Source organism: Oryx dammah, unplaced genomic scaffold (assembly GCF_014754425.2).
Source record: "Oryx dammah isolate SB20612 unplaced genomic scaffold, SCBI_Odam_1.1 HiC_scaffold_27, whole genome shotgun sequence".
Classification (NCBI taxonomy): domain Eukaryota; kingdom Metazoa; phylum Chordata; class Mammalia; order Artiodactyla; family Bovidae; genus Oryx; species Oryx dammah.
In genome coordinates, this window is record NW_024070211.1 from 10915713 (window position 1) to 10938153 (window position 22441).

At 50.1% G+C, this 22441-nt stretch overlaps 1 protein-coding gene and 1 non-coding gene across 2 annotated transcripts; both read left to right on the forward strand.

Moving 5' to 3' along the window:
* The first annotated feature begins 1697 nt into the window (after positions 1–1697).
* Positions 1698–19535, forward strand: SESN2 (sestrin 2). The gene is made up of 10 exons (XM_040229802.1): positions 1698–2133; positions 9888–9953; positions 11697–11894; positions 12350–12532; positions 12645–12857; positions 13712–13862; positions 14571–14689; positions 15331–15521; positions 16937–17081; positions 17673–19535. The coding sequence occupies exons 1-10, from the start codon at positions 2071–2073 to the stop codon at positions 17757–17759; spliced, it is 1416 nt and encodes a 471-aa protein (XP_040085736.1). The 5' UTR covers positions 1698–2070; the 3' UTR covers positions 17760–19535.
* Positions 9623–9695, forward strand: TRNAG-CCC. The gene has a single exon. It is a non-coding gene; the product is annotated as a tRNA-Gly (tRNA).
* Positions 19536–22441: the final 2906 nt, after the last annotated feature.

Below are 22441 nucleotides of genomic sequence, written 5' to 3' on the forward strand. Positions count from 1 at the left end.
CAGTCGTGTCCAACCCTCAGCGACCCCGTGGACTGCAGCCTTCCAGGCTCCTCCGCCCATGGGATTTTCCAGGCAAGAGTACTGAGAAAGTGGCATTTTAAAGCTTTCATTCAGACCACAGTTACTAATAAAGGCATTAATTGCTGGGCTAGAGTTCAGTGGCCAGAGATTTGCAGAGAGAAAGGCTTGAAGATCAAACAAGGAACATGAAGGTGGCAGGTGATTAGGTTAGAAAAGATATATTGAGGCAGATCTTGGCAGATATTGAATGCCAGTATAGGGGTTGGAACTTCATTCTGTGACTGATGAAATACCTGTAAAGTTGATCTAAACATTTGACATTACAGAGTATATTTTAAAAGTAAAAGCTGAAGCTGACATACTGGAGGAGAGTGACTTAGAGGGGAATTCAATAAGGAAGATTTAGTCAACAAGGGCATGTTATTGGCAGGATATTTTGTTAGGTGGCACAAGGCAGAAGACAACGATGTCGAGATGTGGACCCTGCCCTCAAGGAGCTTATAATCAAAACTCATGTCCACAGAAAAGTACAACACAAGGTAGACTGTAATAAGTGTTATAACAGAGCCCCAGCCCAAGGGTCTCAGCTTGGCTGAGAATGAGGTTAATTTACCTCTCTCAAGAGTCTGACCAAGTCAGGCTTGGGAAGCCTCAGAGGGTCTGTTGGAGGTCATTCAGTCCACTTGAGCTCCTGCTGGGATTCTCTATCCCTGGTAAACATTAACTTTGAAACAAAAAGTGGAGCTCTGAAGAAAAACTGTCAAGAGGCTGTGGGAAGTAAATAGAAGAAGATGAAGTCAGCTTTGAGGTGCTGGTAGAAGCGACTTCTCCCAAATGGAGAGTTGAAGGCCAGGAAATGGATGAGATGGGGAGGGAGAGTGTGCCTGGGGAGAGGAAAGATGAAAACAGAAACTAGGGGAACACCCACGTTCCAGGAGGTGGGAGGAGAAAGAAGAGTCAGAGAAGGAGTGGCCAGAGAGAGAAGGGAGCGCGGGGCGGGGAGGGGGGGAGGGAAGAGTAGAATACCTTGTCAAAAAGTTTTTAGGAGAGAGGGGAGAGAACGCAAGGTGGGAGGCCCCAAGGGAGCAGAATAGGGGAAACTGCAGCAACAGGGTTTGAGGTTAGACATGAAGTTGCCAAGGAGATTCCAATGAATGAAGGCTTCTCCAGAGACTCCAGAAATAAGCTGGATTCCCTGTGTCTGGTACATTCTAAGGTGGAGCCTTCCCGGAGGCCAGAAGAACAGGGCTGTGTGCTCCGATCTCCAAAGATCGGGCGGTCAGCTCTGTAATTAGCACTACCTCTCCTAACCAGAACCAGTCCCTCCAGGAACCGAAAAGCTGAAGAACATACTTGGGAGGGATTTCACACCCGTGTGTCTCTGGCCCAGCCCGGTGAAGTCCCGTTTCATCATGCAGCTTTAGTGACTCTGCGGGGCTGTCACTCTCATCTGGTATTGCCAACATTCTGACTAAAGCCTCTTGCAAAAGTTTGCAGCATTCGCCGGAGGCTGACTACAGCTCCCAGAATTCCCCGGGAGCTGCCCGGTGCCGATTGGCTGAGCCCCAGGCTCCTGAGGGGGTGTTCCCCCGCCTCCCCGGGAAACAGGCATCTGATTGGCTGCAGTGCAAGGGGCTTTTGTGTCCCCGCCCTTCCCCAGGGACCGCAGCGGGCAGAGCGTTTCTGCTGGTGTCAGAGCCGGGCAAGCGCTGGCAGTTCCGAGGCGGAGATGCTGAGGAGCGCTGGGTTCGCTAGCAGCGCTGGCCACTGCGGACTCCCGAGGAGCTCCGGACCGTGAAAATCCCTGTGCCGCGGCCAATCCCGAGGCCATTCACCCCTCCAGAAGCCAGACAAGCGGAGAGTCCAGCGCAGCGGCGGCTGTTCCCGGATCCTGGGCTTTCGGAGCGTTCTGAAACCCCGAGAGACAACCCCGCGGGCTCTAGAAGCTCCCCCAGCGGCCCCCAGTCCCGGCTTCCCGCGCGCGACTGTCTGAAAGCCCCTCGGGTGCACGGGCGGTCGCCGAGCCGCGTCTGGGTCCTGGCGCACACCATGATCGTTGCGGACTCCGAGTGCCGCGCGGAGCTGAAGGGCTACCTGCCCGGGGCTGGAGAGGTAAGCAGCGGGCGAGCGACGCCACTCTTCCCTCGAACCCAGAGCCGCGTCCAAGCTTCGGGTTGTTGCGAGCTGAGTCTGTCAGCCGCCCCCTCGGCCGGAGGAGGGGGAATGGAGCGCGTAACCCGGAGTGGGGTTGCATCAACCGGCAGCCTCGGCCCCCTCTGCCTCCGCCTCCTCCCCCCTCCCGGGAGCGGGGGGCGGGGATGGGGTAGGGATTGTAGAGCCCTCCGCGGCTCCCTCAGACTCCCGGCCAAAGAGAGGGGAGCCTTCTCGAGGTTATCTTGGGTTTGGGCCCTCGTCTAGGGAGTGTTCAAGTCCAGGCAAATCCCGGCGCAGCGGCCGGACCACTCCTCCTCCCCGCCCCCTTCCGCAGATCCCTTCCTCTAGGCTGGGGCTAGAGGAACCGTTTCTAGGTAGGATGTGTACCGGCTCCAGTGCCCCCGCTCGGTGATGGGAGTACTTGGTGCTGGCCCACGAAGGTCGACCCCGTCCCCCGCCCCCACCTGCACCCCCGATTTGCACTGAGGGCGCGGGAGCTCCGGGGCCTTGGCGGACTGCCGGATATGCCGCGGTGAAAGCTCGCAGAGAGGAAAAATCTTGTCCGCGGCTTCCGAAGCCAAGCGCCGATTTGGCTGTGCCCTACTAACTGATCTGACGTCCCAGAAGTTTGTTTTGCAGGGACTGCCTTTACAGTAAGGCTGGGAATACGGCTGCACCCAATCTGACACCCCCCTGCCCCATTACCACCACCACGGACCATGAACATCTTGTTTATTACGCACCTACTGGATGGCAGGCTCCGGTTCAGCCTTTTCTCTGAGTCCTCAGGACTTAAACTAGCAGAATATGAGCTATACTGTTACCGCTCATTTAGGAGATGAGGAAATTGAGGCCCAGGAGGGGCTGTGGAGAGGCTTCCTTGGCTCACCCTGCAAAGCAGCTCATTCTTTGACTGTCGTATGTTTAGGATTTCCCAGTGTGGTTCGCTCAGCAGGGAGTTTTGCTTGTTTCTTTGGTTTCCAGGCCTGGAGCCTGGTGCAGGTGTCTTACTGGGGTTGGGAGTCAGACCTGTGCTAGTCCTGAACTGTGATCCTGGGAATAAATGGCTGCACTTTTCTGAGCAGCTTGGTTTCTGGGGGTCCTCGGTTTTCTGTTAGCTTGTCACGCCCTGCCCACCCGTCATGGTTTAGGAGCCCAAGTGAAGGAAGGAAAACTGCTCCTGCCCCTTCTCAGCTGTGTGACTTTGACCAAGTCATCTTACTCTCTGAGTCAGTTTCCTTCTTTGTGAAACAAACAAACAAAAAATAATTTTCTTTATTGAGAGCACCTGGGCACTAGAGCAGGTGTGCCCCCGGTTCATGCCCCCCACCCCTCCTACTTTCTTGCTCTGTGACCCTGGCCAAGGGATCCCTTCTCTGATCAGCAGCTTCCTTCCATCGGGTTTGGCCCTGTCTCCGAGGGATTGGTGGGGGAGTTAACTGAGAAGACATGCAAAGGCCCGTGCACAGTGCCTGGAGCATAGCAACTAAGTCCTGCGTCAAACACGCTAGGTATTGTTAGAATGTGGCCGCAGCATGTATTTCCCCTTCCCCAGAGTCTCTCTTGCAAGGGGTGTCTGAGCCCGCCCCTCCTGCCTGAGGCGAATGTTGGCTCATCTCTCTTCGGGACAGCGTCTGGGAAGTGATATGGGGAGAGAAGTGAGCTCCAGGTGGACTGGGCAGACTCTGAGGGCGGGGCCTTTAGATGGAAGCTTGCTAGCTGTCAGCAGCAGAAGGGGTTGGGGGGATTGGTAATGTCAGACCCCCTTCTACATATTCTTCTCTCTCAAGAAAAGAGGACCTTGGGAAGATGTCTGTTTTAAGCAGAATAATTTAGAAGACAGTAGGGTGCTGAACTTACAGAGCCCTGTGCCCAAGCCCTAAGGGAAGCTGGACAAGTACATACAAGTACATACAAGGAATGTACAGTCCTCTCAACTCTCATACTGTGACACACAAGTCAAGGCCTTCAGACACTTCACTCTAGTACTGTTAGTGTGTTCTCAGAGCCCTCCTGAGCTCTTGAAACATCACTGCTTCAAGGAAAGTCTTTCCTTCCCCACCTCTGCATACCTGCTTCCTGTCCCCCTTCTTCATTGCAAGAGCTGTTATCCCAGTTATAGTGTAGCAGTTGTGTAATCAGGCATTTCTTGTCTGTGTACCTTGCTAGACTGGAAACACTGTAGGCCCCATCACCAGCACTGTTCTTAGCACCTAGTAAGTGCTCGTAACTATTTGCCCTTGTTGGCTTAGCTGACCCTTGTGAACTGTGCACAGGCTTTGAAGTCAGATCTGAGCTTGCCTGTCTGGAACAGGTCTCCAAAAGAGCCTTAGTGAGCTGTCTCTGAAGAAGGGATCAGTTCAGTTCAGTCCCTCAGTTGTGTCTGACTCTTTGCGACCCCATGGACTGTAGCACACCAGGCTTCCTTGTCCATTATCAACTCCTGGAGCTTGCTCAAACTCGTGTCCATGGAGTCGGTGATGCCGTCCAATCATCTCATCCTCTGTCATCCCCTTCTCCTTGTGCCTTCCATCTTTCCCAGCATCAGGGTCTTCTCCAATGAGTTGGCTCTTTGCATCAGGTGGCCAAAGAATTGGAGCTTCAGCTTCAGCATCAGTCCTTCCAATGAATATTCAGGACTGATTTCCTTTAGGATTGAAGAAGGAATAAGAAGACCTATTTCCCTCCAGGTGATTGTGAGAAATCAGCCAGATCACAGTGGGGAGATGAGTTTATGGCACCACTCACACATGCCTCTCCCAAAGGAGGACTCTGACTCCCTCTCAAGTGTAAACCCAGGCAAGTATCTTGAATTCATCAGCCCACGGGGAGGGGAGTCTCTACCCATGCCCAGCTGGCAGAGTAACCTCGAAGGAGTCTGTAATTCAGTCCTGGAGATGGCAGGCCTACCAGGAATAAAGGCTGAGGCTGATCCGGGTGGCAGACCGAACCCTTGCAAGCCAGACTGAGCTGAATTCAAATCTAGAGTTGGCCACTTGTCAGCTGTGGCTTAACCTTTGGAACCTTAATCTTTCCTTGTGTGCAGAAGAGACCCCTACTCCCACTCCCGAACTTATGAAATTAAATGTAACCAGTGTGCTCGTGTCAGAGTTAATATGAAAGGGAATTGTGAGTTGACGTGTAAATCAGGAGCCAGGCATGGAGCGTTGAAGTGATTGATCCTCTCCTTACAACCATCCTGATGCCATCTCAGTTGAGTGACCTCCCAGCTAACTGACCTCAGTGTTCTCGCTGCCCTGGGTGGTCCTCTCAGTTGAAACTCACTGGTTCTTTTCTCTGCCCCACCCTAGTTGTGTTGCCTTAGGTGGGTCACCTGCCCCACTCTCGTCTCCCTTTCTTCATCCATATAGTCAGGGAAGGGATCTTGCCTTTATCAGGTGTGTGAACATGGATCCTGAGGCACATGTGGCTATTTAAATTTAGATAAATTAGATTTTATTGAATTTAAACATTTTTAGCTGCACTCGTTGCATTTCAAATGCTCAGCCGCTGTATGTGAAAGTGTTAGTCGCTCAGTTGTGTCCGACTCTTTGCGACCCTGTGGACTATAACCCACCAGGCTCCTCTGTCCACGGGATTATGTAGGCAAACAAACTGGAGTGGGTAGTTGCTCCCTTTTCCAGGGGATTTTCCCAACCCAGGGATTGAAGTCAGGTCTCCTGTGTTATAGGCAGATTCTTTACCATCTGAGCCACCACAGACGCCACCAGGGAAGTGACTTGGGGCTACCATCTTTATTGGACAGTGCAGATGAACAATATCCATCATTACAGAAAGTGCTATTGGACTTGCTGTGCTAAGGACTGGGGTCCCAACAGGGAACTCGATCCAGGGTGTGCTCTCAAGGTATGGAACAACGCAGGATAACTAGGGCTGTTACTGGGGCAGTGGATCCCCTGGACATGTGGACAGGGAGAAGGAGCCTCCCATTCCTGGTGAACCCCGGAGGCAAAGCCTTGGGGCCACTGAGACCTTGAGAAGTTTATAGAATGGGAATAGTTTCTGCAGTTGAGGAAATGTGATTTGTATCCTAACCCTGCCACTTCTTTCCTGGCTGAGCGACCTGACCTCTCTGAACCTTATTCCCCATCTGTAAAATGGGAACTCCTCAAGTGCACATGAAATAAAGGCTTAGCCCATGGCAATCAGTGTTATCTACCATTATTATTGACTTCCTACTCCAGGAAATAGGGAAGGGCTGGTTTGGAGGTGTCATTTCTTGGCGGTGGGCCTCTGCTCTGTCCGCTTCCTCTCAGGTTTGGGGTGTCTGGGTTGGGGAAGCATGCAGAGTATTGGAACTCTGGATTAGAATCTACTCAGTCTTGCCTTCAGGGCTTTGAACCTTCCGCTACCTTTGCCTGGAATGCTGTTTCCCTATATCTCTGTAGGCCCTTTAGAGGCCCATCAGCTCATTTACATGTTTGATATTTAGATACCAGCTTAAAGGTTGTCTCCTCAGTGGCTTCCCCTGTCTAGGACTGGAATACTGCACATACTTCTCCACCCCATTATACACTCTCTTATTGCTCTTTTACTCTATAGAATCTGTGATTTGAAATCCTATTCATCATTTGTTTAATTGTCTTTCTCCTTTGTAAATTCTAGGAAGACTAGAATTTACACTCTGGTACTCTTGCTGCCTATAATGTAGTCATAAAAAATATTTGTCAAGGGACTTCCCTGGTGGTCCAGTGGCTAAGACTCCATGCTCCTGATGCAGGGGGGCCTGGTTTGATCCCCTGGTGAGGGAACTAGATCCCACATGCCACAACTAAAGATTCTTGATGCTGCAGCTAAGACCCAGTGCACCCAAATAAATAAATAAATAGTTTAAAATTTTTTCTTTCGAATGAACAGATTAATTCTGGTTCTATCTGGAAAGCACTTAGCACAGTGCCTTATACTTGAGAAAGCAATCAATGAATGGAGTGAAACAGTGGCCCTCCCTGGCAAATTGTGCCAGGTCCCACCCAATTAAATTAGAATTGCTGGGCCTTGGCATTGGTATTTTTTTAAAAGCTTCTCAAAGGGATTCTACCTGTACAGCTTGGGTTGAGAAGCCCTTGTTTGAAATAACAATGAGGTTAATGATCGCTGACTTGCTAAGTGCTTGCTGTGATAGAGGTACTGAAGTAAGGCCTCCATAGGCATTATCCTCATTAAATCCCCATGACTACCCAGTGAAAGTAGGTACTATTATTACCCCATAATTCGGAGAGGAAACTGAGGCTCACATCGCTAGCAGATAATAGGGGATGGAGTTGTCTTTTGAGCCCAGGCATTTTGTGTCAACAGTCCCTATCTTTTAAGGGTACTCTGCTTTATTGTCCAAATCATTATCATCATCTTCACTGAGGCCGATAACGTTGGTAGATCCGGACCTATCACGTAAAGATACACAGGCCTCAGTTTCTTCCTTTGAGAGCTCCTAGGGCAGACTTTAGAGAAGGAGGGGCTTCCTGAAACTGTTCTCTGGCCCTCCCTACCTAGTACCCTGGTGGGCCCTCCCTGTCCCCCCGCCCCGCCCGACTCCCCCAGTTCCTTCCTGCCCTTCCCCACCACACCTGGCTGTGGTTTTCTGTCTGTCCTTAGGTCGCCTGAGGGGGAGGGCCCAGTTTGTGGAGTCAGCAATCCTTATCTCCCAGACAGAGCTGTTAGGCTTTTTCTCTTTGGTGGGGGAGGAGGAAAGCTGAAATAGGAGTGCTTGGGGATTGTGCTAGTTTCTAAGCCGGACTTGGACCAGCCTGGTCTGGTAGATCCCAGAAGTATGGGTTGCAAAGGACCTGAGCAGTCTGCCCAACTGCCTTCTTTGTCCAAGATTAAAGCTCAGAGAGTCTAAGTGACTTTCTTGGAGTCACACAGCAAGTTAGTGGCAACAGAATTGGTACTCATACCGGGGACTTTTGTACCCTTGTTCTTTCCTTTGTGGTCTTTCAGAGCCCCAGAGCTCTGCCTCCCTCAGGGGGCTTTTCAGTTCAGCCCCTCAGTCCTCTCCACCTCTTTGCAACCCCATGCACTGAAGCACACTAGGCTTCCCTGTCCATCACCAACTGCCGGAGCCTGCTCAAACTCATGTCCACTGAGTCAGTGATGCCATCCAACCATCTCGTTCTCTGTAGTCCCCTTCTCCTCCCACCTTCAAATCCTTCCCAGCATTAGGGTCTTTTCAGATGAGTCAGTTCTTCACATCAGGTGGCCAAAGTATTAGAGCTTCGGCTTCAGCTTCAGTCCTTCCAATGTTTGTGTGATGGGGTGGCTTTTAGCTATGTGAAAAAGAAGGTTCACTTATCCTTAGTCTCTGGACACCTGGGGATTAACACTAAGTCTAGATTTGTATGAGGAGGGGTGAGTTAGGGCGACATCATCTCTGTTCAGTGAGGATATGACTCTGGCTTGGATAAACTGTTTCTAAAGCCAGTGCTGAGACAACCCCCGCCCCCAACCCCTGCCGCCCAGGTATCAAAACAAATGAGTAAATAAAATTGGTGGTTTCCATAGAGGCTCCTACACCCACGTCAAGATACAGCTGCTGCCATCAGCGTTGCCCTCCATGTAGCTCTGGTTTCTTCATTCACAGACTAGTGTGAATTACCTGGCCCTGCTCTTCACAAAATGTAATCTGGAAATACGGAGACCTAAATCAGATAACTAGAAGGCGATGCTTTCAGAAGCAAAAGCACTGGGAATTGTGGGGTCACAGATGAGGGTCAGAAGAAGGTGCTCAGACCTTGGAAAATGGAGTTAATTCTACAAAAGGTGTGACCACTGAGAGGGATCTGAGCCACTATCTGGAAGGCAGTAGGAGGTGGAGGCAGGATTTTAAGCCAGTTGATGAGATTTGCACTTGAGAAAGTTTACTCTGGCTATTGAAAGTCTGGCCTCCTTAGTAACCACCACAGTCATGTACTCACTCGATCTGCTCCTGGTCCCCGAAGTGGGGTTGCGGGTGGATGCTTTATTTATTCACTCATTCTGTTGTCTTGGGAGAGGATGGAGAAGGGGCCAGGGCTGTGGAGGCAGGTAGACCATTGGTGAGGCAGTGGGTGGTGGTCCAGACAAGGGACAATGGTGTCTACTAGGTGGTGGTGGATAAAGAAATGACAATGAAGCTATATCATAGGAATCTAGGAGGCTTGGTAACCTGGTTTCAGGATATAAACAAGGGAGGTTCTCATACAAGTTCTCCAGGGGTACCAAAAGGTGGCCTCCTGGGAAAGTGCAACACTGTGGCTGTATAATTTCCTTTGCCCTAGCCCCTGCAACTCAGTAGGGGGACTCCTGGGTCACTTCCCAGTTCCTGAAGAACTCAGCCTGTGGGGTGAGCTCTCTTGCTTGTTTACCCTTTCTTCACACACCAAGCTGCTCTATATCTCCACCTGACTCCTGGTGCACCAGAAAAGTGATTCTAAAATTCACTCTGGGAATTTCCTTGGTGGTCCAGTGGCTAAGACTCCACACTCCCAATGTAGGGGGCCCAGGTTTGATCCCTGGTCAGGGAACTGATCCCACATGCCACAGCGAAGATCAAAAATCTCATGTGCCTCAACTGAGACCAGGCATAACCAAATAAATAAATATTTAAAAATAAAATCAAAGCTCAGTGTGGCCCCTCCTTATTGTGGTAAGGAGAGAGAACTATCTTTTTAGTCCTCCCTTTTACCTCTGACTGACCATGATGTGTTTCCTTCAAGGAGCAGAGAGAGAGCCGCGTCCGACGAGGCCCCCGAGGGCCCAGCGCCTTCATTCCAGTAGAGGAGGTAAGCTTGGCAGGGGTTAGGATTGTTGTTGGTCCCTGGGAGGAAAGGACATGGGGCACTGAGTGGGTGGGGTTTTCTGGTCTCTTGAAATTGCAGCTTTGAAACTACCCCTTCAGGTTGCTGACTCATTTAATCCACAAAACAGCTCTGCTCAAAGCAGGCATCTCAGCCCCATTTTACTGGGAAGAAACAAGCTCCAAGAGATAAAATGCTAACAACACAGCTATGTAATGAACAAACTTGTGGTTCCCAGAACAAGACTTGTTTTTCCTTAAGAAGGCAGAACTATCTGTAGTTATCTTCTCACCCTTGAATGTACATGTATTAAAGTGGTTTTTTTTTCCAACTTCAAGTGTAATGGATGTTCATTATTTTAAAATTCCCTGTGTTTCAGAAAACTTCAGTTTCTTGTAATCCCAACCCCACTGAGATAATCACTGTTAACCATTTGCCACTGTTTTCCAGACTTCTTTTCATTTGGAGCCAAGGTCATAGTTTGTAACATGATTTTGTTAGTGTTGTTCATTTGAGGAGTTGGTTTTTTTTTTTTTCATTGGTTGTGTTTTGTTATTTCACATAATACATCAGAGACATCTTTCATCTACTGAGTCAGATCATGCATTCATTTATTTAACAGGTGTCTGTTGAATGATTAATCTGTCAGGCACTGTTCTAGGTGCTGGGGATACAGATGAGAACAAGACAAACAAAACTCCTTGCCATCACAAAACTGCCATTCCAGTGGGGGGTTTGTGGTGGGGAGAACTTCAAAACACACACACAGACAAATTAAAAAATAATCGTTTCCTTCTTTTCCTTTGGTCTTCACTGAACAAAGACAAACATTTCCTTGCCTTCCTAAATGTGTAGGCCAAATAGTTAATGAGCTGTTAACAAATGTCTGAACTCTCCAGTTCTTTCACCCTTTGTAAATGGATGAAAGCACCCAGCCACCTGCTGTAGCCCAGAATGTTAAACTTAAATATTTTTATCTTTTTTTTTCATTGATAAATAACTACTCTTCTTCTGTAAGAGAGGAAAGAAATAGTCTTTGAACTTAATTGGGAATTGAATCCTGGTTCTTCATTTATCAGATCTGTAACCTTGAGCCAAGAATGAAACCTCTCTGGGCCTTGATTCTCTCATGTGTCAGTGGAGGAAAATAATACTATTCACCTCACAGGAAGTTGGGAAGAACTGATGAGATAATATAGACAGGGAAAGCTCCAAGCTCAGACCTGGCGTGGAGAAAGCACTCAAGAAATGTGAACTGTTTTGCATCTGCTTCCAATGACTGCACAGCTTTGCACCATTACTACCAAGGGCCCAGGTTCAATCCCTGGTTGGGGAACTAAGATCCCACAAGCCACGAGGCGTGGCCAAAAAAAAAAAAAGAAGCTCTATGAAAGTAGGGGAAGCTGTATTCTAATCTCTGTGCCTGAGTCTTTCTATCTAAACTTGGAGAAAATAAGTCTCTAATTTCATAGTTATGAGGGTTAAGAGAATCAATATGTATAATGTGTTTGAATAGCAAGCATTGTATCAGTATCGACTACTATTGTATAAAGTGTCCAATAAGTATTTTATTAATCACTTAATGAAATATCTTTTCCTCCGCTGATCTCCTTTTTGTTGGACATGGTGGTTCTTGCTATTAAAATCACAATGAATGCAGTGAATATGTTGGTTTCTCTGGTGGGGAGGGCACGAGGGAGTCACCCTTTCCTCACGTTTGCTTGGCAGGTCCTGCAGGAGGGAGCCGAGAGCCTCGAGCAGCACCTGGGTCTGGAGGCACTGATGTCCTCGGGGCGGGTGGACAACCTGGCCGTGGTGATGGGCCTGCACCCTGACTACTTTACCAGCTTCTGGCGCCTGCACTACCTGCTGCTGCACACGGATGGGCCCCTGGCCAATTCCTGGCGGCATTACATCGCCATCATGGTGAGCTGGTCTGAGCCTGACTTTTGTAGAGGTGGGTTCATTGTGGGGTGCAGCCCTCAGATCTCTTTGCTGGGGGCTTGATTCCACAAACAGGAGAAGAGGAGGCTTAGAGCAGAGCCCTAGCTTTATCTGACCCTCCATCAAATTTTAGATTTTTTTAAGTAGGAAATTTAATTTTTATTAAATTTAATTTTATTTTATGTCAGAGGATCATTGCTTTACAATGTTGTTTTAGCTTCAAGTGTACAGCAGAGTGATTTAGATATACATTTATCCATTCAAAAAGATACTGTCTCACTCAGGACCACCCAACCAGTGGCAAAGCTGAGGTTAGAACCTAAGTTTCCTGCCTCTCAGGCAACAGTGAGGCTTATGACGTTTCCCTCCATGGGGTGCCCACCCCGAGCAGGGCACAGGAAGAATAGGGTGACCTGGGCTCTGTCCACCACCTCCAGGCTGCTGCCCGCCACCAGTGTTCCTACCTGGTGGGCTCCCACATGGCCGAGTTCCTGCAGACTGGTGGTGACCCTGAGTGGCTGCTTGGCCTCCACCGCGCCCCTGAGAAACTGCGCAAGCTCAGCGAGATCAACAAGCTGCTGGCCCATCGGCCATGGCTCATCACCAAGGAGCACATCCAGGTGCAGTGGGCAGGGAGGCGGGTCCCCGGGGGAGCGTGGGGCTGGGATGGGGCTTGGCAGGCAGCCCAGGGCAAAGCAACTGAGCAAGTCTGGCCTTGCCTTTTCTCTCCAGGCCTTACTGAAGACGGGTGAGCACAGCTGGTCCCTGGCCGAGCTCATCCAGGCCCTGGTCCTGCTCACACACTGCCACTCGCTGGCCTCCTTCGTGTTCGGCTGTGGCATCCTCCCTGAGGGGGACCCTGAGGGCAGCCCCGCTCCCCAGGCCCCTTCACCCCCCAGTGAGCAGAGCACACCCCCTAGCAGGGACTCGCTGAACCACTCCGGGGTAAGTCAGGGGCTTGAGTCTTGCTGGGAGAGGAAGCGGGCGGGGTGGGGGTGGGGGGGGTGCCTCTGGTCCTTAGGTAGAAGATGGTGCCTCCCTGTCTGCAGCTGCTTCCTTATCACACCCTGGGAGACCTTAGAAAAGTCTTTTCTTTTTTTTTAAAGGTGTATTTATTTATTTTTGGCTGCACTGGGTCTTCCTTGCTGTACCAGGGCTTCCTTTAGTTGCAGCCAATAGGGGCTACTCTTTGTCACGGTTCGCAGGCACTGGAGTGCAAGCTTAGTAGTTGTAGTGCACAGGCTTAGTTGCCCTGCAGCATGTGGAATCTTCCCAGATCAGGGATCAAACCTGTGCACCCTGCATTGGCAGGCAGATCCTTAACCACTGAACCACCTGGGAAGCCCCAGGTCATTTGGTTCTGAAACTCAGTTTCCTCATGTGGAAGATGAGAATAAAGACTCCTTCTTCATTAAGGGTTGTGAGCCTGAGATGAAATGACCATGTGACTGGCCTCAGCATGGTACCCCTTGGGCTCAAAGTAGCTGACTTTTAACACTGTAACAATACAAAGGTTGCCTCTTATTCTGTAAAGTGGCCTTGTTTGTGTGTATTTTAAAAATACAGATACTTTAAAAAGCCCTTCCCTGTGAGGGGAGCTGACCCTCAGAGAAGACCTGTCTGTTCTATAGCTGCTTAAACATTACTTCCGGAAGCACAGGCCACATGAGCTGTCCAGCACAGAGAAGGCACTGGGCCTTCATGATCGCTCAGAAAAGCCCTGCATGTGAGAAAGACGTGTGGGGTTTCTGGGGTCAAGGGAGAAGGGACGGATGGTCACTGCCGGGTCAATCCTACAGGGTTTTGAGGCTGCCCGCGATGTGGAAGCTCTGATGGAACGCATGAGGCAGCTGCAGGAGAGCCTGCTGCGGGATGAGGGCGCCTCGCAGGAGGAGATGGAGAGCCGCTTTGAGCTGGAGAAGTCAGAGAGCCTACTGGTGACCCCCTCAGGTACAGGGTCATAGGCGTTCAAGTTCAGGGGCTGCCCCCTCCTTGCACCCTCTCTGCTGGGAAGCTGGCACCTTCACGTTACTGCACCTCGGTAGCCACACCCCAGCCACCACTTCCAAGAAGTTCTGAGCATGGGCTCTGGGGTCAGGCCTGGGTTTAAATCCTGGCCTGCTAGCCTTTCTTCTTTTTGGCCAAGCCATGTAGTATGCAGAATCTTAGGGATCTTAGTTCCCTGACCAGGCATGGAACCCATGCTCCCTGCAACGAAAGGCAGATTCTCAACCTCTTGGCCACCAGGGAAGTCCCTGTTAGCTTCCCTGGCAGTGTGACGACTGATAAGTCACTTGATGTCTCAGGTCCCAGTCTCCTCCTCCGTGAGGGATTCATGTGTAGGGAAATGAGACAACAAAAGCAAAGTGCTGAGCACAGAGCCTGGCCCAGGGTAAGCGGCTCCATAAGTAGCCACTGTTGTTAGGATTGCTGTTATTATTACGGGGGCCTTAGCCCCTGGACCACGGGTCTGATTTACCGCCTCCCCCAGGCCTGGCTCCTGCCGAAGTCCTGGTTCCACTCACTGTGGCGAGGGGTGTTCTTGGGCCCCCTATTACACGTTCCCCAGCACCCCTTCCCCACTGATGATTAATGAGGAGTGGAGGCCTCTGTGCTCCATGCCTTGGCTTCACTGTGACCTCTTTCTGACATCCTCAGTGGACATCCTAGAACCCTCTGCAAACCCAGATATGCTGTGCTTTGTGGAAGACCCCACTTTCGGATATGAGGACTTTACCCGGCGAGGGACTCAGGCACCCCCCACCTTCCGTGCCCAGGTAGGTTCCCCCTACTGGTCTTACCATTGCTTTTTTAAAATTAATTAATTATTTTTTTTGGACCGCTCTGGGTCTTCACTGCTGTGTACATGCTTTCTTTAGTTGTGGTGAGCAGGGGCTACTCTGTTGTGGTGTGAGGGCTTCTCGTTGCTGAGCATAGGCTCTAGAGCACAGGCTCAGTAATTGCGGTTCAGGGGCTTGGTTGACCCATAGCATGTGGGATCTTCCCAGACCAGGGATCGAACCCATGTCCCCTGCTTCGGAAGGTGGATTCTAAGCCACTGAAACTCCAGGGAAGTCCCAGCATTGCTTTACAAACAAGCAGGAGTGGGTAGTTTGTGTGATCAGTGATTTGGGCACCTTCTCTCCCTCAAGATTCCATGAAAGAAGTGGGAGACCCTGAAGGTGAAAAGACCCAGCTGGGTCCTAAGCTCAGGGGATCCTGACCACAGGAAGGAAGTCATCACCAAGCTGCATCCTCCTCAGCTTCTCAGGTCCAGACCAAGCAGCGGGTTAGATTTGTGTGGGTGGAGACAGGCACTATGGAGATCCCAGCTGTGCTGCAGAAGATGGCGTCTCTCTGGCCAGCCTCGGGCCCCAAGGATTCTACTCACTGACTGACCCCTTTCCACGTTTCTCAGGATTATACCTGGGAAGACCATGGCTACTCACTGATCCAGCGGCTCTACCCTGAGGGTGGACAGCTGCTGGATGAGAAGTTCCAGGCAGCCTATAGTCTCACCTATAACACCATCGCCATGCACAGTGGGGTAGATACCTCCATGCTCCGCAGGGCCATCTGGAATTACATCCACTGCGTCTTCGGCATCAGGTAAGTGAAAGTCCCCTCATCCGGGCATGGTGTACCGCAAGCCCTCCATCCGAGCTCACAATTGTTTCCTTTTTCTCTTTGTCTTTCTTTCCCTTTCTTCCTGCCTATACTATTCTTCAAATCAAATATATTCCTTGGCTGATTATAAAAGATAATAGCCATCCTCAGTTCTTGAAAGTCTTTAATTCCACCCCCAGGAATAACTAGGGAGATTACACACACACACACACGTATACTTACACACATACACACATATATACATACAAAGAGAGTTATGTTTGTATTTCCATTCCAAGTAGCAGTTCTTCTCTCATAATAAAGAAAAACAACAGAAATGCCCAATGGTGAAATTTGATTTTTAGTAAATTTAGAAAAAAAGAGAGAACGAAAAGAAGAAAATAAAAATCTTTCATGATCCCACCTGCTCTTTTGTCAGGTATTGGCTTGGTCAAAGAGTCCATTTGGGTTTTTCTGTCAACAACTTCTAGAAAAACCTGAATGCATTTTTTGGCTAACCCAATATTTCACTGCATGGGCTGAGCTGTGCTTTATTGGCCAATCTCCCGCTGGCCAACCTCTTTTGACAAGTCTCCAATCCAGGAGAAGCCAAGGATCATGGGCATCTTAGGGTGTATATGTGGCACACCGTGGCCTCCCTTGGTGCCCAGCTTCCAGGTCCAGGCTGCTCTACTCTGCAACATGGCCCGCGCTCCTAAACCTTTGTTTACCAAATCTGCCCTCTAGTCTAAAACCGGTCTTCCTCATCCACACTGATCCGTGATGACTCACTGGCTCGCTGGACTGGGGAGGAACAGAATAGCTTCTAGACTTGTCACCAACTTGCTCTTTGACTTTGAACAAGCTGATTGCCTTCCATAGGCCTCAGTTTGCCCATCAGTAAAATGACTACCGACTCCTTTTTCCCTTTCCCTCTTCCTTCTCCAGGGTAAACATTCACACTGATCTCCTGCCCCTCTTCCATATATGGCCTTAGCTGTAAAGTGGTGACTATGAGCATGGAGGCAGGCAGAACTGAGTTTGAATTCCATTCCCAGCTGTGTGACCTGGGACTTCACTTCTCTGAACCTCCATTTCATCTATAAAGTGAGACTGATGAATACAGTACGCTGTATACAATAGTTTTGTATCCAGTCCTGTACTGGTTTCGAGGATGCTGTGACTATGTGTCCACATGGTCAGTGCAGCGTGCTCAGCCTCTGTGCATTCCCTTGTGAGTCCCGTGGCCTGTGATATATGACATTAGCTGCTTTTCTAAGAGGAACCAAGCTTCTAGCTGCTTCCTACCTTCTGCCTTTTCTTGCTGCTCTCTGTCCCCCTTCTGCAGGGTGGGGCTGGGGGAGAGGAGCTCTGTGGGAGCAGAGGTATGAGTGATTCTTTCTGGTCTTTCCATCCAGATATGATGACTATGACTACGGGGAGGTGAACCAGCTCCTGGAGCGGAACCTCAAGGTCTATATCAAGACAGTGGCCTGCTATCCGGAGAAGACCACCCGAAGAATGTACAACCACTTCTGGAGGCACTTCCGCCATTCAGAGAAGGTGCGGCTCGTAGGGGAGGAACAGGATGGAAGCCTGTGGAAGAGGCGAGGGCTCGGGACCAGTGAGGTCCTGACCCGGGGATCCAACCTGCGTCTCTTCATGTCTCCTGCATCGGCAAGCAGGTTCTTTACCACGAGCGCCCCCTGGGAAGCCCATTTACTCACCTGTAAAATGGGTGTCCTCAGTGGCAGCCGGAAGGACCTGGATTCAAATCATAACAGTATCACTTGAGAGCTGTGTGACCTTGGGCAGGTCATTTTGCTTCTCTGAAATTGTTATCTTGACAATAAAAATTTTAAAACTGCCTGTATTTCAAGGTCACTGTGAGGAAGAAGCGAGAAAATGAAGGTAAACCTCTGATCTCAAATAAATGCTCAGAGGTAGCTGTTGTTTTTAGCTTTGGGGGATAAAGAGGTTAGTGATGATCGGGATAAATGTGCTTGAAATTCTCCCACAGTCCTTGCACCAAGTTACTCAGAGCATTAGGAAAGGGAAGGATGAAATGGGTGGTCAGGGATGATGGCACTCTGGCAGGGAAGGGGATGGTGAGGAGTGACATCAGTTGCCAACAACCCTCGTCTGTGCCCCCAGGTCCACGTGAACTTGCTACTGCTGGAGGCCCGCATGCAAGCCGCCCTGCTCTATGCCCTTCGCGCCATCACCCGTTACATGACCTGACTCACGTGCAAGATCTGCGCCTGGAACAGCTGACCGTGGGGGGCATCCTTCTCGCTGCAAGGACTTCTCTGTTTGGAGACAGACCCTGATCTCTTACTGTCCCATACCCACCTACCCTACTCTGGGGGTGGGCCTGGGGTGTGACGTGCAGCCTCCCCAGCCACACCCTCCTTCTCACTGGAATGGACAGGACCATCGCACTGACTCTGGTATCTCAGCTCTGCCCCTGGGGCGTCGGGGGCTGGAAGAGGACCATAGCGGATTCCCAGGTGCCAGCCGCTTCTAACCGCCCTTACCCTCAGAGGCCAAGGGCACAGGAAGGAAAATGGACTGAGCGTGGACTTGTGTGCCAGTAGGCGGGGGCCCAGGCAGCACAAGTACTTTGGCCTTCCTGGCCTGGGAAGTCCCTGGCTGGCCCCAAGGGAGAGGGGCAAACACCTCCAGGGACTGACACTCCAAGCAGCTTCACCTCTCCTCCAGCTCCCTCCTCCACAAGGTTTCATTACCTCCCACCTGCCATTCACCCATCAATGTGAAAATCAGGGTCACAGCCGGTCTGTGCATCTGGCTCCCCAGAAGCCCGTTCTGTCCAGCAGCCCACAGGCCCCTTGCTCCCTGGTCACGCCAGTCCTAGTTCAATTCTCTTGACCCCCTTTGCCCTCTTACCCTTTTCTCCACCACCTGGTGGAGTGAGGCCCCAGGAGAGAGACCAAGCACGTCAAGCAAGTAGATTAGCTCTAGAGTTCGAAGTCTCTGTTGGTCACTTTGCCTTCAGATGAGGAGAGAGTATTATATGATGAATTCTCTATGTTTTGGTTTTACGTGAGTGAGGTTCTTTGCTGCCCACCCCTAGAGCCTCAGGCAGTGTCTGAGGGCAGGAGTGTTTCCCCAGAGCTGACCTACCAGGTGGAAGCTGGCACCCCATGCTGTCCCATCTCCCCTGGCCCTGCCACAGACATTTGCCAAAAAAGTAAGCCTTTCCAGGTGGTTCCAGGGGCTCAGGGAGGCAGGCAGGAGACCCCAAGTTTCTTGCGTAGGCCCTGTCATGGCCAGGTCAGCCCCATTTCCACAGTTACAGACTGAGGGGTAGGACCCCATTTTGTGATATCTGGGCCTTCACTCAGGTTCTGAGCCCAGCCTGCCAGCAGCCAGCTGCACGCATTGCAGGATCCCGAGGGCCTCTGGGGATTTTACACACACACACACACACACACATACACACACACACACACACGCATACCCACACACACACACACACCTGCAGTCAGTCTCTCCGGGCTACCTGCCAAGGACCTTCCCACCCCCATCCCAGTTTCTATCCTTTCTCGGTTGCTTTTAGGTGGATCCCTTGGGGGCAGAAGCAGCCAAGGACTGATCCCAGGCACTCTGTGTAGCAAACAAACTGTGAATTCTGACTTCCCTTGCCCTTCTTCCAGTCGTAGGTGCCTCCCCTCCGATCGGCTGGGAGGGGACTGAAGAAAGGCAAGGGCCAAGATGCTGCTGCTTCTGACCCTCCTCTCTGGGGCAGGGCAGGAGAGGCGCCTGGTTCATTGTGCCACATTTCATACCTGTGCAGGCATGGGTGAGTGACTGGCACCCCTTTCCGGCCTAGCGCCCTCCCTGCAGTGAAGCTGGGCGGGAGGAAAGAGGCCCCAGCACTGGGGTTTGGATTCTAGAGGGGACGTGATGACCGGCAGTATCAAGTGCAGAAATCTTTGCCTTTGCTACCATTTCTGTATGATGAGAAATAAAAGTTCACCAAGGTTTTGTTTTGTACTTCTTGTTAATAGGCTGTTTTTCCATTTCCTGGGGGTCATGGTTCACCTCTTAGCATAAGCAGGGAACTGCGATTGCATCAGGGACCTGACCTAGCAGCCCGTACCCTGCTGAGCACTTGTGCCCAGTGACCGCAGGGTTGGGAGTGGTTGGCACTCAAAGTCTACTTTTGTCCCTTGGGTGTCCAGCCCCGCCACCCCTCTGTGGCTGGCCTGGTGCTGTGAAATAATAATGGCTGTGTTATTTTTCTCACTCCGCCTGGCCCTGGGCTGGGTACTTGGAGGTCATTTCTCTGAATCTGCAGCAAAATCTTTCAAGAGAATTGAGACTCATGGGCCAAGTGGCATTACTGAGGCCATGTCAGGTCAGTGATAGAGCCAGGATTCTAGCTGGGGTCAACTTGATTGTGAAGCCATGGCATATCCCCTTGCTGTTTTCCCACTATCGAGATCCTCCTGAGGCAGAAGGAGGATATATGAGAATTTCTTGGGGGACCTTCTGTTTCTCCTGCCCTGTCACTTCATTCTTTCTGGCTTCTCACCCCTTCCCTCACTCCCTCCCCAGAACCAAGGAGACAGGCATGAGGAGTTAACGTGACTCCAAGTTGTACCAGTGCCATTTAGTAGTAGCTGTGTGACCTTGGTCAATCATCTTAGCTTCTCTGGGCATCAGGAACTCCAGCAAACTTATCAGAAAAACCACATTATGACTAAGAGTTAAGACCGCTCCTGCTGGTTTCCCACTTCCTCTTAATGCTGCCGTCACAAAATGAAAACCAGGTCTCCTCCAGGAAGCCTCCCTTGATTGACTTCCCTGTAACCCTTTCCTCCCTTCATCTTTTAAAAATTCGTGTATTTTAAAAAAATATTTATTTGGCTGTGCCAAGTCTTATTTGCAGCATGCAGGATCTTTAGTTGTGGCATGAAAACTCTCAGCTGTGGCATGTTGGATCTAGTTCCCTGACCAGGGACTGAACCCCCCTGTCCCCTGCATTAGGAGCACAGAGTCTTAGCCACTGAACCACTAGGGAGGTCCCCTTTAAATTTGTTTTTAATTGAAGGATAGTTACTTTATATTAATGTTGTGTTGGTTTCTACTGTACAACAACATGAATCAGCTATATGTCTACATGTATCCCCTCCTTCCATCCCACCCCTATAGGTCATCACAGAGCACTGAGCTGAGCTCCCTGTGCTATACAGCAGCTTCTCTCTATTTTACATGTGGTAGTATATATCCCTGCTTCATTTTTGCAATGTTCCTATACACTTTTTCTTCTTTCTACAGTCATCTGAGACGGTGGGAGAGAAAATAAGTCAGACTTGGAGTACAGAACTTAGATTCTGGTCCTGACCTATCATTTATTATCCCTGGGAGGGGAAGGGTTAATTAGTTTCACAGTGTCTCAAGTTTGCACAAAAAACCAGGGCAAAACATTTTCTTTTCCAGGTAGCATTATTGAGTGACTGTTGCCTAATGTAATCACTCCATCTGCACAGCAACCCAGTGAGAAAGGAGCGGTGGTCCCATTTTACAGATGTGGAGAAGGAACCTCAAGATACAGCCTAAGAATATGATAGACAGAACCAGGTTCAAATTCCAACCCTGACACTTAATGTTTTACCATAAGCAAGTTACTTCAATTCTCTCTCCTCAAGTTCTTTATCTATGCAACAGAATTAATATACCTAGGATCACAGGAGGGTTGTGTGGATTAAATAATGCATGGAAAGCACTTAGCACAGTTCAGGTACCTCGAACTAAATCATTCCGTATTCAGATACCTGCTCAGCATCACAGAACAGAGACAGAATTTGAACCCATGTCAGTCTGACTCCAAAGCATTACTTTAGTCCCCAGACCCCCTTATGCCCTCAGTCTGCATCTCTAAAAATCATGTTCAAGTTGATTTGCCTGTAGAATCAAAAACTCCTGGCTCCAGATTGGATCAAATGAATTTGTTTTAAACTTCTGCAACCTGCAGTCCAGGACCTGGGCATGTTTACCCAGGTCGGAGTTCGTGGAAACTTTCCGGTAGCTTAATTTTTGGTTGGTCTGGCTTTTGAAGGCTATTAAGAGTAGGTAGAAACAGGAGCTGGATGAGTCTCCCCTGCTGCTGCTGCTGCTGCTGCTGCTGCTGCTAAGTCGCTTCAGTGGTGTCCGACTCTGTGCGACCCCATAGATGGCAGCCCACCAGGCTCCCCCGTCCCTGGGATTCTCCAGGCAAGAACACTGCAGTGGGCTGCCATTTCCTTCTCCAGAGTCTCCTCTAGCAGATTTCAAACATTCACCAGAGCCCTGGGACAAGTAGAATGGAGAAGTGGCTCACAGAATTTTTGTGCCTCAGAATCTCCTAGAGGGTCAGTGTTTAGAGGTAGAGCTCAGAAATTTGCAGCTTTAACAGCTTCCTTGCTGTTCTGATGTCAAGGTCATTCTTTCATTCAACAACAGATGGTGTGCACCTAATATGTAAATGCCCTGGACACAGAGTAGTAGAAAAGACAAGCATGGCTCCTGCCTTCTTGCAATTTATTATCTAGTGGAGGAGACAGATATTAGATCATTACACAACTAATTGTTTCAATTATAATTGCAATCGGCACCTCAAAAGGAGAGATTCAAGGTGCTGTCAGAGTATTTTCAACCTAGCATCAGAAGCTTTTCTTCCAAGGAAATATGTTGGGTTTCTGCAGAAACGAACACACATCCAAGAGGAGTGATTTTCCCACCCACTGAAGCACCTTCTTGGAACCCAAAGTCTCCGTGGAACAGTTAGAAAACTGCTAACCTACATTCTTCTCTAATGGATGCTGTTGTGTGCAACACAGACTGTGGAAGGCATGCCTTCCTACACGCCACACTCTGTTGGGAGAGTGGATTGCTGGGTGCCTTTCTGGGAACTGCCC